The sequence below is a fragment of the Triturus cristatus genome, chromosome 4_2 (assembly GCF_964204655.1).
Source record: "Triturus cristatus chromosome 4_2, aTriCri1.1, whole genome shotgun sequence".
NCBI lineage: Eukaryota > Metazoa > Chordata > Amphibia > Caudata > Salamandridae > Triturus > Triturus cristatus.
Genome location: NC_140586.1, coordinates 312,454,533 through 312,468,892, shown reverse-complemented (window position 1 = coordinate 312,468,892; position 14,360 = coordinate 312,454,533). Strand labels below are relative to the sequence as shown.

Below are 14,360 nucleotides of genomic sequence, written 5' to 3'. Positions count from 1 at the left end.
TTTAGGGCGGTGCGAGTGCCACCACACCGGGTGCTGGCTTCCTGGGGGCGCCGTGTTTTAAAGTTTATTATGCTTTTGAAGCACCTGCTGCAGCGTTTCTTTACCCCCAGCAATTACCAGGCCTCACATAAATGTAAAGATAACTCGTGTGATTAATAATCTTCCTGGAGAGAGATCAGCATTTTGTATAGTTGAGGTTTTGACTTCGGTGAAGTTAGTGTAGAGGGTTAACATGCCTGCTGCAAAGAACCTGTACCAAGTAGATTACAGAGTGCGTATGATGTAAACAGATCAGCAGATTACTGCTTTCAAAAGAGATATCCTTTTGTTACTTGCAATTTATAACTTAAAGTCCTGATATAGAATAGTGAGCTATTAACTTTCATCCTAGAACTGCATACACACTGCAAAGTATACATTATTAGAGCATTGATTAATGTTGCAAAAAGGGATAATTTGGCTAGAAATCGATTCTTATTATTAAAGAAAACTCCCAACTATGCTGTTTCTTTTTCGACTCTGCGTTTGTGCTTCTCCACACAAAGCACTCTTAAACTATACTGCCTACGAGTATGGATGACATGTGACTCCCTACACTTTTAGTCCTTTGGCTTATGTAACATTTCCTATACACTAATTACACATGCATGATTGATTGTCTCTGTGTAATGTGTGTGTGATGCGAAGTGCTCGGACACCCTACACTGGTATGAGTGGCGCTATATAACTAATTGAATGCATCTGAGAGAGTGTGGTTATGGAGACTTGGTCACTGTTAAAGGGTGCTAGTGAGAGAATCCGTGGTGGAGGTGGTCTTGGGGGGGCGCCAACAAACACTGTCGCACAGGGCGCCACCAGCACTAAAGCCGTGGTCACCAACTATAGCAAATGTTGAGGCAAAGTCTGTTTAAATGGAATTAATGGTTACAGCCAATAAAAGACCTCTGATTTGTCGTCTGTAATGCTTCATCTCGGTCTGTGGAGGGAGCTGTCATTATAGTCCCTTTTCTATGTCCATGGCAGCTGTCAAATAGTCCTACCTTTATGTCGATGGTTACTGCAAACCGTAGTCCTACTTCTATGTCTATGACCTGTCCCCGTTTTTTGTTTTGAGAATCTGGTCACCCTAGGCAAAACCCCAGAGACCAAAGACTGAATGGGCATGGACTTTGAACTCCTCTCACTGAGGATTACAAATTACAGTGGATTAGCACATCCGCGACAGATATCTGAGTGCTTTTGTAGGTCATGGGTCTGAACACCACGGGTCGTCCATGTATTCTTGCCTTGTTTACAGTGTCCTAAATGAAAGAAAGACCATGGCAGAAAGTAATTTTATGAATACTATGCACTAACAGTACACTCACTGCTCCTGGTGATGGCCCACAACCCCTAAAAGGACCACCCGGGTTTTCTACAGGGCGCATCTTCTAAAGCACAGTTGTAGGGCTGGGGATAGCTTTATGCACAACCAGTTAGCAGCTGCCAATGCCCTCTTGAATAGGCAATGATTTTCAGTATAGCTAAAAGTTAAAAAATAAAGTGCTATTAGGCAGTCAAGATTGGCCGCATCAAAGTGTTTTTTTTGTTTTGTTTTTTACTTTCAACCATGCCGCAGGTTTAGCTTATGAGAGCTATTGGCTTTGTCAATGTTTGTTAGCCATGCTGCGCAGCGGTGCAGAAAGCAACAGGATGGGACTTATCGGGAAACAAATAATGAGATGGTGGTACACAAGCAACAGAGCAGGAGGAGGGAGGGACACGGCAACAAGAAACGAGGTGGAGACATCAGGGCAACGGGACAGGGCAACAAGCAACAGGATGCAAAGAGTGCGGGAGGGGTGGGGCAATAAGCAATGGGGAGAGAGGGACAGGGCAACAAGCAACAGGACTAGGGACAGATAAGACAACAAGCAACAGGGCAGGAGGGACAAGGCTACAAGCAATGATGCCTGGTGCTGTACTGGGAAACAACTGAGAAGGCTGTCCCGCCTAGAGCACGTTGACTACAGCTTGGCTGGTCCCGCCTATGTAGCGTGATGGTGGGGACAGAGTTAGCGGCTAGGGCCCCTTGGATGCTGTTTGGACGTATTTTCTAACTAACCAACCAGTCACAATCAGAATGCTATGCTGTATAATATCATTATGTTATGTCTATATTCTTTGCACTCACTTCCCCCCAATATTTTTTCTGCTTACTTCTTGCCAATACTAGCAGATTATATCTACCAGTGGCGGCCGGCACGGATCGGGGGTGCTGAGCCGGGGGGAAGCCGGTGTAAAAAAAAAAAAAAAAAGAAAAAACATACCTTCTCGCCCCTTCCTCGCTGCGTCTCTCCTCTGTAGTCTTGCACTCCAGCTGGAGCAGGAAGCACACTCAGGCTCCCCATAGCCAATCACAATGCTGCAATGCAGTGTTGCGATTGGTCTGAGCGCCATGGTTCGGCACTCAGACAGGCAGTGGGAGCCTGGGCAAGTTCTCCACCCAGCAATATAGCCTGGGTCGGAGAACAAGCAAAGTGCGCATGAATGTTTGGCTGGCCCGAGATGGCCGGCCAAACATTCATGCACACTTACAGAGTGTGCCTACCACTGCTCCACCTGCTCTGAGAGCAGAGCAGCCCCGCCCCGCCCTGCAAAACTGCTGCAGGATGAACAAATTAAATTATAATAACGTTGAGTTATTATCATTTTATTTTTCCTTTATTTCACTGCTAAAAAGCAGTGGGGCCTTAGCGGAGGAGCCGTCACTGATGTCTACACTGTTTGTTTAAATTGCACATCTTTCGTACACACCATTGTAAAGTTTTCTTTTTGTGTTTAGACTTGTGTATCTGTTTCGTATATTGTATGTAATCCATGTACTCTGAAGTCCTCATGTAATGTAACTGGTTCTATTGTAAAGCGTTCTGACACTGATGGGTAAAGTACACGCCATATAAAAACACATAAATAAATAAATAATGGGGTAGGAGGGATTGGGCAACAAGCAGTGGGGCAGAAGGGACGACGGCAAAAAGCAACGGCGTATGTCGGGAGGGGTGGGAGGGACTACTGGCTGGAAAAAGAAACAACACTGAGGTGAGGGGGCAGGAGCAACAGGGCAACAAGCGTCGGTGCACGAGATGGGCAGGAGGCAAGCAATGGGTGGGTTGGACGGCAGCAACAACAAGCAAGAGCACCGGAGAGAGAGGACAACAACAAGAAACAATGCGGGAGGTGGGACAGGCAAGCAATACCACAGAAGGATGTACGGGTGATGTAACAATGACAGGGAAACAAGAACAATGACAGGGGAAGCACCAAGAAAATAAAAGTATCTCAGTTTGAGCAGCTGCTTCAGGCAGGACCTAAACATCTAAAAAGACAAATCAGCAACCATCTGAACCATCAGGCGGTCCACTCTCCCCCAGGGGGGTAATCAAAATCTTGGGGGAAATTTTAATTTGCTCGTATCTTCGCTCTTTGCACTCTCTTCCGGTGTGCCAGAACAGAGGCGCCATTTTGTTTTGGTGGGCGTGCTCTAGCTCTTTGGCCACCGAAGCTATTTCAATGCACGCTGCGTGTTCGCGCAGCGGACGAGCGCAGCGTGCGCGCCACTGGCGCACCGAAGGCGCGCCTAAGGCAAGCCCGTCTGCGCCCGTCAGCGTCTCGTCAGCGGCCGGGGCAAGTCATGCTGCTTCGCAAATAAAGTGCGTTGGTGATAGTCGTCGTTTTTCGAGTGAGTTACTGAAAGGGCTGAGGGGCGCTTGTTGTGACATTCAGATCTACCCCAATTCATGGGGAATGCAAAATTATGAGTGTGGGGTTTGTGGATTTCATCTTTGTTTGGATTCTTCCCCAGCGCTTAAAGCTCCAGCCATCTCTGCAGCATTGTTAAATGTGCGTTCATTGATGAAGCACTATTTGGAGGTTTTTGATTTATTAGAGGATAACTCGTTGGACCTTCTATTTATTACTGAAACTTGGCTGGATGGCTCCTCTGACCCGATAGTGTCAATGGCTATCCCTGCAGGTTATAAAATTTGTAGATTAGATCGCCCCGTCGGGAGAGGAGGGAGGGTTGCTGTCATTTTTAAGGATGAGTGGGAGCTGGGCAAAAGTGAGCTTTGCCAGTGGGGCGGTTGTGAAGCTCTGGATTTTAGTATTCGTTTTTCAGCCCATTTTACGCTTGGTGGGTCTCTGATTTACCACCCACCAGGCGCGGCCAAATCCTTCCTTCAGGCTTGTGATGAGGCGGTCTCATCGCGGGCACTTCGGTTCTCCCACTACCTAATTCTTGGAGACCTCAATATTCATGTCGATCAAGGGGAACTTAGGGATACGGTGGAGCTTCTTGAGATCTGCCAGGTAGCGCAGTTTTCGCAATGGCTCTGTCAGCCGACCCACCAAGGTGGCCACATCCTTGATTACATTTTTTCGACCTTTCCCATCAAAATTAAGGCCCCTCTGCCAGTTTCCTGGTCTGATCACTATCTAATTTCCTTTTCATGGGAAGTAGCCTCCCCGTGTTCAAAGTCTATAGTTTCTCACAAACTCTCTTTTAAGAAAATTGATCCTGTTGACTTTGTAAGAGCTTTGGAGGCGAGAAGACCGTCCTTGTCGCAGGATTTGGATGGGAATCTTGATGCCTTTCATAATTGGCTGCAGGACTCTCTAGCTGAGATATCCAATCCAACTTCTTCTAGAAGGTCGAGGGATTCTCCCTCTAAACCCTGGTTCACTGAGGATTTGCGTCACCTGAAGCAGGACTGTAAGGAGCTGAAGCGTTTCTGGCACCTCAGCAATTACTGCTTGGAGGCCAAGGGCAGGCTCAGGCAGTGCCAGAAAATATATTACAAGGCCATCTCTCTGGCCAAAAGGCAGTTTTTGCTACTCGCATAGATCAGGCGCAAAACAACTCGAAGGAGATTTTTGCCATTGTTCAGAGCTTCATGTCTCCATTGGCTCAAAGTAGCTCAATGCCCACGTCGGCTGCCTGATGTGAGTCCCTTTCCAAATGTTTTTGGGATAAGATCCAGGGGATTAAAGATAGTTTTTTAAATCCCGTTGCTCAGGATTGTAGATCCTCTTCTATGGGCTCCCCGATGCTCAGCCAGGTGGGTACGTTTTCCAGCCATTTGTTTGCTAATTTTTCCCCAGTTGATCTTCACGGCTCGCTGAGAATTTTGAAGGGCTTGAAGGCCGGTTCTCCGGCTGATCCCTGCCCGGCAAGACTTTTGGCTTCCGTGGCAGAGACGGTGAATGCCGAAGTCAATTACATCATTAATATGTCCTTGCACGTCGCCAAGGTCCCTAGTATTAGGAAGCAGGCAAAAATCCTCCCCCTCTTGAAGAATGCTGCTCTTGATCCCTCGGTTCCGGGGAATTATCGGCCGATCTCTCTTCTCCCTAGCCTTTCTAAGGTGTGCGAGAAGATTGTTAACAGGCAACTCTCAGAGTATGTGCGAGGGTGCGGGCCTACTTCACCCGGCGCAATCGGGCTTTCGCCCCTCCTTTAGCACGTAAGGTGCCTTAGTGGAGATATCGGAAGCCATCCGTGACTGTCTCGATGCCGGCGGGAGAGCAGCCTTGGTGCTGCTCGACCTGTCGGCTGCTTATGACACGGTTCCCCATCCTCTTCTACTGGATAGATTGTCAGAGTTTGGTGTAACTGGCTCTGCCTTAGGCTGGATTAAGTCCTTTCTGGAGGGCCGGTCTCAGCAGATTTGGCTTCCTCCGGCTGTCTCCTCATCACAGAGGGTGTGCACTGGGGTGCCCCAGGGCTCATCCCTTAGCCCTCTTTTGTTCAACATCTACCTTACCCCTCTTGTTAGGTTGGCGGAAGATCTGGGGGCTAAGGTGGTTGCCTACGCTGACGATACACAACTTCTGTTCCCTTGGAATAAGAACTCGGCTGCTGTGGCCCCTGTGCAATCGTGTCTCGCGGCAGTTTTCAACTGGTTGGCTAGGGCCCAGTTGAAATGCAACGAAGACAAGTCTGAGGTTCTGCTGTTTGGCGTCTTCCCACCTGGGTTCAGAGATTTGATCTGGCCAGCTGAGTTTCCGCCCCCCCTGTCCAGTAGCCAGACAGCCAAGAACCTGGGCGTCTGGTTTGATGCGAATCTTTCCTTTTCCAGCCAGGTCAATCGACTGGCAGGCTGTTGTTTTGGTCTCCTGAGAGTTCTGAGAAGATTTTTTCCGCTTCTCCCGCAGTCGGCTCGCGAGGCGGTTGTGCGTGCGCTTATCCTATCTCGTCTGGATTCCGCGAACGCCCTGTATGTGGGAATTCCAGCTTACTCCCACAATAGACTCCAGGTGATCCAGAATGCAGCTGCCCGCCTTCTGGGAGGGATTCCGCCCAGGGTGAGCGTGCGAGGATACTTGCGCTCCCTGCACTGGCTCCCGGTCAAGGCGCGGGTGGTGTTTAAATCCCTCACCATAGCCCATCGGGCGCTCCACGGCCTTGGACCGGCTTATTTGCAGAAGCGTTTCTCTTTTTATGTTCCGGGGAGACTTCTGCACTCTGCATCCCTTAAATTGGCAAAGATTCCTGGTTTCCAGCGGCATCGCTTGGGGGGGTGCCTCCCTGTCTGTTTTGGCAGCTCGGGCCTGGAATGCACTTCCCCTTGCTCTGCGCTCGGTGGATGACATTGTTGTTTTTAAAAAATTGCTAAAAACTCATCTCTTTATGTGAGGGTTAGGTTTGTTTCTTGTGTGTTTCCCCTTTGTTCGCGCCGGGACACTCTTTGAGTAGCCGTGCGCGTTATAAAATTAAATAACATAACATAACAAAATGAAAAAAGCCCACACTGACGAATGACCCAGTTTGCTCAGTATTAAAAGGCTTCTTGTATCCGAGGTCTGGAATTCACTTCTATTTTATTGAAGACCGTTAAGTAATTCTGTGGAACCGCCGAACCACCTTTATTTTGCAATTACCCCATATTGCCTTTATCAAGGTGTTAAAGGGCTTGCGCCACGCTAATAGGTTCCTTTTTTAAGTCAAGGGAAGCTTTGCAATATTAGCATAAAAACAGAGTGCTCTACCTTCTCTTAACTAAACTTTATAGAATTTTCTAGAAAGTCTGTTTTTGTGTCAGCTTAATTTAATAAGTAATATATGTATTTATTTAACACTGTACTAATTTAGATGCTCAAATAATCAAACAAAAAGCCCTTTCCTTTGGGGTTAAATAGGGATGAGAAGCAGATGTCACTGAGTGGCTGAATTACACATTTTTTACAAGCGGGGTACATGAGCGTTTCCAAGATGATGCTTAGAAACTATAACTTCTGAAAAATGCCACACAAGGCAGTGACATTATCTAACCTAATCAAGTAAAATCCTCCCAAATATTAAAGGATTGCACTATTTTTTAATGCTGAAGCGTCTTTATCATATTTTTATATAAGTGTGTTGCACGATTTACATGCCAAATATTTGGATGCCTCGGCGGCTCGTGATGTCCCTCTTAGGATCACGCAGGACCATTGGCCTGTCTGAAGCTCGGTTAGCCTTATACATTTGCTTGCCCGCATCTACAAAACGCCAAGGATGGAACGTTACCGTCTTTACCATTGAGACTGCATTTAATTGAGTGCTTACTACCCTGACAAGGTGTTCCAGGGCTTTATTAATTACTGTACGACGCTCCACTACAGTCAATGGTAGAAATAATGCAGCTTTGTGGAGGAGGTGATTCACGGCCTTTCCCCTGCGGTTGGTGGGGTTGTCTGAAATCCTCTTCTGTTAACTTTAAAGTTATTCCTGGATTTTGCAAATCAATAACGGGGCACGCTGCTTTCCAAGCAATGCACCTAAACTTACTAATTTTCTCCCAACTTATTTATGTTTTCAACATTCTCTACCCCGTTTCGTCATGAGCTAAAACCCCGACTGTTCATACAAGTATTTGATAACTCAGCGTTTACTAGCTGGTTTTTGTCCCCAGTTACATTTGGAATAGCACCTAGGAACCATCGGTGACAGAGCGCTTCGCGAAAGCTGTTAACATAACACAACGTACTACTTGGGAATCGGGGAGTACCCAAACGTCAAAAAAATCATTTTGCCTGAGACTCCATTTTCCCTGCCCCGAAGTTGAAAATTACTCCTGTCACCCACCTCCACTGCCGGCAATTCAGCAGCCAGGCTCAGGTGGCTGCACAGTGCGGCAGTCTGTTCCACAGCATGGTGCCCTCTCGCACAGAAACTTGTGGCAGTGGTGCAACTCATTCACTGCCATGTACACTGCCGCCGCTCCCTCCCCATCCTGGTTCAATGATTTACAGAGTTAAGTTCCTGCCCCTGTAGACAGTACACGCCCATCAACACGAGTATGGCGTATCCTTTCAGTAACCCCAGGAAGTCGGACAGCTGACTCGAGGGGTCAAGCAAACACTGTCTGCGAGAAGGGTCACGGCCGAAAGTAAACACCATTTATGTGAATGAGCCGACAGCCTCGCGAGCGCGTGTATCCGGTATGAGCAGCTCATACCGTTTTTTTCTTTCTTAAATAACTTCTAATGCGTCATAATAATCTTAGTTCATCGCCCATTGATGCACTAACTCTGAGACCTGCATAAAAGCTCTGGCAATCCACCTCAGTACAGACCTGCAGAGTCAGACCCCGCCACTGCTCCATTCTAAGGACACACACACTCATATCTGCCGATGCACATTAATCCAGTCATGCACTCATATAGCTCTGTCAGTGCACCTCGAGCCCGTCGTGCACACAATCAGCTCTGCCAATGCACCTCAAGCCAGCCGTGAACATACATGGTTCTGTAATGCACCTCAATCTTGTTAGACACACTTAGCTCTGCTAATGCATCTCAACCGTGTCATACACATGCTCAGCCACGCTACTGAGGTTCACTCACCTGAGGCGCCCACAGACTGAGCTCTGCGCATGCGCCCAAGACGGGTCATCCGCGCACACACGTCTGTCAGACACAGAGACACCTCTCCCAAAGCATCACCGCCCTTGTGCTATTCAGGTCCTGGGATGCACAAAAACACAGCTCTGTCAGAGCACTTCAGTACTTCCAACGTGCTGGCTGATAATCTGAATATATGACACATAATGAATAACAAGAGGACCGCCAAAAAGAGCCCTGAGCGCAAGCCTTCTCAAGCAACGCGCCAAGAATTTCGAATAAGATCCAGCAACGCATCAAGATCGACTTCTTACATTTAGAGAGTAGCTTTTGACAAAAGCCTTTTGTTTGATTCTTTGGTAAAAGGACGTCTAATTCGACAAAACGACCAATTACCAAGCAGGACACAGCACTTCTGGTCATCAATAAACGATCTCACATCACTGCAGCAGGCGCAGTGGCACTGCCAGAGTGTGGCACCCACTCCATTTCATACTGTATTGTTTAAGTTAATAAAAGCCATAACAATAGTCCGGTAAAAGCAGATAAAAACACTATTACATAATAAGACATTATGGCACCCACATTATGGCTGTGTTTTACAACAAAACCCTCAGTCCCGTTTTCCCTGTGTACTATGGGCCTTGGCACCCTTGCCACGCCACTTACGATAAGGTACACCATGCTCTTGGTTGTGTCTCCCTTAACCTAGTGACCAAAATGTGCACCCTCAATCCCTGTGCCCATGGACTCCGCCGCATCTCATCTATAGGCCCAATGAAGCGCAATCACTGGTTGCCCAATGGCCCGCTCTAAGAGGCCTCTACCTGGACTACTAAAAGCAAGCGGGGTTGAACGTGTCTCTGTGTGTCTTTCCACCTTTCTACTCAAGGACGGATGAGTCAAATATGATGGCATGTGAGGGAAAGCGCAATGGCCGCCATCACTTCAGGAGCACTTGATTACACGCAGCAGCACCGCCATCTGATCTGTTCTAGGAACATTTTGGGTACCTCAAACGCAGTTTCCATTAAAAATAAAATATCTGGTGGCAAGCAGGTAACTGGATCAGTGACGAGAAATATTTATTTCAGGGGAAATAAGTTTAGCATTTTAAGGGAAAAACAGAATGTAAATGCATCACTCACCTTGTACCTTGGGAGCAGAAGGAAGCTGGTACATATTGACACCAGCACGGCCAGGACAATAGACACAAGGGCGGAGAGGAGCAACAGCCGGCATCTTTGTCCAGACACTGTCTTTGGCACAGTAGTGTCGCCAATGAAGATCTCGGTCTCCTTGGACTTTGCCTCCACTTCCGAATGACTCATCCTTGATGGCTGAAGACACGCCAAGATCTGGAGACTGTGCTTCTTTGGACTCTGAGTGATTCAGAGGTTTAGGGAAACGCCAACAGTTGCGGTGTGCACTAAACAACTACAGCCTGGAGCAGAACTGGGAGACTTGAAAGCAACCAGGAGCCGTCAACAGAGGAGTTCCAGGAGCCACGTGAAATGCCCTGGTTAAAGGTGGCGAGGTGCCGGAGACATGAGATTGACAGAGGTAGTCAAAGGGGCGCTGTGCGCAGTGGACCACGGTGACCAATGTGCAAAAATAATGCGATGGCTCAAGGTGGCCTCTGTGCCCCAGCAGCTCGCTTGATCAGGGTGGCCAATGAGCCACAACAATGCAATTGACTCTGGAGCGGAAGGAGCCACAGTAATGCAATGGATGGGCAAGCACGCACAGCAGTGCCAAGAGCAAAGCTGTGAATGGCAGAGCGGAAGCAGTACAGTGGACTAAGAGCTGATGTATCAGGAGCGGTGGACGTGTAAGAAGCCACAGCAATGTAAGTGATGGAGGAAATGAAGGCGCCAAAGCAACACAACTGACTAAAAAATGGAGGAGCCAAATCAATACAACTGACTGAAGATTGCAAGTAGCTGAAAAGTGCAATTGAGGGAAAATTGGTATGGAGCACAACAATACAATGGATCGAGGACTGAAAGGCGGCACAACAAAGCAACTCGCAGTGGAGTGGACAAGATTTACAACAATGTAAGTTGTGATGGAACAGAAAGAGGTACAGCAATGTGATAACCAAAGGGAGTAAATTACCCTAAAACACCCTTTACGCCTAGGAGCAGGTTTAGTTATGCCGACACGATGGACACAGAGCAGCTTCAGTGTGGTGACCAAAGAAGTTAAAGGTGCCACAGTAACAAAAGAGAGGGAAAAGTTCGAGGAACTGCAGCAATGAAGCCAAGAAGGAATTCCAAGGAGCTGTAATTGTGTAGGAGCCCTCAATGCTGAAGTAGAGGTTGGAAGTCCCAGTGGGTGCCACAGTCAAGTGACAAGGTCTCCTAGGAGCAACCGTGAGGAATGCCCGGCTTCATCTAGTAGGCGAGGAAGCTTAGAGGAACTCTGAGCATCCCTGGAAAGAGTCGGTTATTTTATAGCTGAAGAAACACCCACACGTGTGTGCTACGTACAGGAGGCCGGTACTGGAGTGTAAAGTGTCAATATTGCTCTCTCTCTGTCTTTCTCTATGCCCAGTCTCACTTTCTATTTCGTCATCATCTTGCGAAACCCAGCAAACAATGCCAACCTTTATTTGGCGCTGCGCCAGGGCGTTTGCATTTAGCACGAGCAGAGATTGCAGAAGCAGTACGGGGAATCCGGGAAATACTGGGCGCGTGCAGGAATCTAGAAACATGGCGCCGGAAGCGAGCAGCGCGCGGCTAGGAGGACGCAAGAATGCGGTCAGACCAGACCTTAGTTCCCGCCTCGAAGGGACTTGTAGAGAGGCAGAATGAGATCACGTGAAACTGGGGGTATTTTTTTTTTACAGTTTTCTTTTATCTCAAAAACAGCAGCTTTTTTTCTTGGTTGTAATTTTATCAAGTTGACTGTGCTGCCCACCATTTGCATTTCATAACTTGTTTATTCATAAGTGTGTTCTTAGCTTCCACACAGAACGCAACTTGGAGTGGTGATGCATGTCAACAAAACGTTTACACATACTACCTTCTATCTGAGAAACCTCAGCATCGGTCAAAACATACCTTCGAAAAATAAGGCGGCCCCCCAACTTTCTCTTGGTACTCTGGGGGCCCTATTAATGTGCTGTCCCCATTGCAGCTGCAAACTTGTGCCTCGGCAATTCAGTCAGGAAGGATAGACCAACTGTTTTAAGTCATTCACTGTGCAGACATCAGCCAACCTGCTTTGGAAGGGGGTAGAGAACACTCTTCAGATCGGTGCATTGAGAGACTGAACCCCATGCAGAGGAATGTTTGAGCAGTCCCTGGGACCACTTTCACCCCTTCAAACGGCCATGTTTGATGGGCACAGTGATTGTGCACTGCCTCTATGTGGTGCACAGTCAGCACACCACCTAACGGCTCTTTTGCCTCTGCCTCCATGTGTGTAATGCAGCATGGGAGCAGAGGCAAATGGGCAGAAACCCTTGGGAGCATATTTATTATTATTTCACGCAAAGCAGCACAGCAAGGTAACTTGCTGCGCTGCATTGTGTGAAGGGGAGAGAGCAGAAATGCTCCATATTTACAAAGATATGGAGCATTTCTGCTCTCTCCTTGGACTGGTGCACTTTGTGCTGCCTAGGGCCGAAGCAGGCACCCTTTCACCATTGTGCAAGGGTGCCTAAGTTGCAGGGAGGAGCGTTTTTGAGCAGGAAGGGATACTTTCCTGCACAAAAACAACCCACTTAAACTGCAGTACACATTGAATGAGGAAGTAACAAGGAGAAATTTGGGGGCATATCAGCAACAACCTGCGATAATTATCGCTAAGCGCACTTAGCGCTAGGATAATTATCGCCGGCTAGCGTGGATTTTTATTGCTGAGATAGCGTGCTATTAGCAATGCTTATCTCAAAAGCGATAAAAATCCTAGCGCTAACTGCCAAACGTGAGATTATCGCTGGAAACCCAGTGATAATCCCACGAAGTTTGGCGATAGCTTGCTGATAGGGCCTCACATACTTAGCCATGATATCCACCTTCCATAGGATATCATGGCTAAGTCAGTTTCAAAGCAGGCGCAAGGAAAGTAGCGATAACAGAGGTTATTGCTACTTTTCTTGTCGCTATGCTGCTTTGCGTGAGGCTTGATAATAGGAGAAATGTCGCTTAGCGACATTTCTCCCGTTATCCTGGGGAGGAACGCCGACTTTGCATCTCATTAGAGATGCAAAGATGGGCGTTAGGAATTCAGGCGCTAAGGCAAGGTTTCACGCAATAGCGTGACCTTGCTGATATAGCGATAAAATTATCGCAGCTTTTCGGCCGAAAACGGCCGCAAAAGCGGCGATAATTTTATATCGCCGCCTTGTAGATATGCCCCTAAGATATTTTTCCTCATTAAACCTATATTGGGCAGATACTCTATTTTAGCGCAAACCAAGGTTTATAATTCTGTAAATCTGGGTTTGCATCAAAACCCATCTATGGATGCATGGGTTCACTCATGCTGCAGCCATGTAATGCATACCCGACGCAAAGTAGCGTAAGGCAGCTCAAAGCGCTGTGTTGTGTCACTATGTATTTACTAAACCACACAAAGGCACCCAAAGTGGCTTTGTGTGGCTAGGTAAAGGCCCAAAAATATTTTACCTCTGGGTTGCGCCACAAAAGTGACGCATTCACGATGCAAGATGATAGTAAATCCGAACCTAAGGCTTCGCACCATTGCAAAGCGACATAAAGTGACGTAATGGTATGTACTTTCCAGAGCAAAGGGTATTTTGGGTTGGAAACATGCCTTTTTCTTAGCACTAAAAGTGCTTTGTGCTGCTTTGCATCAATCTGCACCAAGAGGACATTCCTGAGGTTTTACCTGGATGGATCAGCGCAAACACCCCAAGGTTGTGATGCCTAATATAGCTAGGTCAGGCTGCAGGCATTAACAAGAGGAAATGTTTTGATTTCTTTTTAAGCAAGCATTGGCATAGCCAATAGGTCTCGCCTTCGGGACCTTATAAGTGTTTAGCCATGCAACAGTTGCTTAACTAAATACTTAGGTCCCAAAAGCGAGACCTATTGGCTAAGCCAAGCGCCGCGAAAGTGAAAGTAATCACGGTCAAGCGCGGCGCGCGCGCCCCGCACATGCACTGTAGCTCTAAGCTGGCCTGGTAGCACTTTTTGGAGCCCTCTCAATAAGTCTCGCCAGACCAGCGCATGCGCTGGGTCAGGCAAGACCTAAAAACTGCCGGTGCTCAGACCCGGCGAGACCCGGCCCACTTAAAGCCCTGGCTGACTCACAAGAAAAGCTTAACTTCTGCATGGAACGTGGCGGGTGTGTGTGGGGGGGGGGCTCTTGGAGCAGAAACCAATGCGAACCATTCTGGGATCTAATCCGAAAAAAAAGAACCGATGGCCGAAAAAGACCGACAGGCTCAGAAATATAAAAACTCATTTTACTTCGAGAGGTCTGCCTTCTACTGATGGTTTCAGTGCGGACATGACAATTAT

General features: G+C 47.6%; 1 protein-coding gene across 2 annotated transcripts in view; it reads right to left on the bottom strand.

The window, feature by feature from the left end:
• The window catches only part of LOC146833773 (uncharacterized), a 35,957-nt gene extending 25,638 nt beyond the window's left edge, over positions 1–10,319 (bottom strand). Inside the window, exon 1 of one of the 2 annotated variants that reach the window (XM_085601640.1) lies at positions 10,014–10,319. In XM_085601640.1, the coding sequence (XP_085457766.1) occupies positions 10,014–10,196 (183 nt within the window). In that variant the 5' untranslated portion in view covers positions 10,197–10,319. Of the gene's footprint in view, positions 1–8,107; positions 8,244–10,013 lie in introns of those variants that run through there. The other variant, XM_085601641.1, reaches the window with a different exon arrangement.
• Between the last annotated feature and the right edge of the window lie 4,041 nt (positions 10,320–14,360).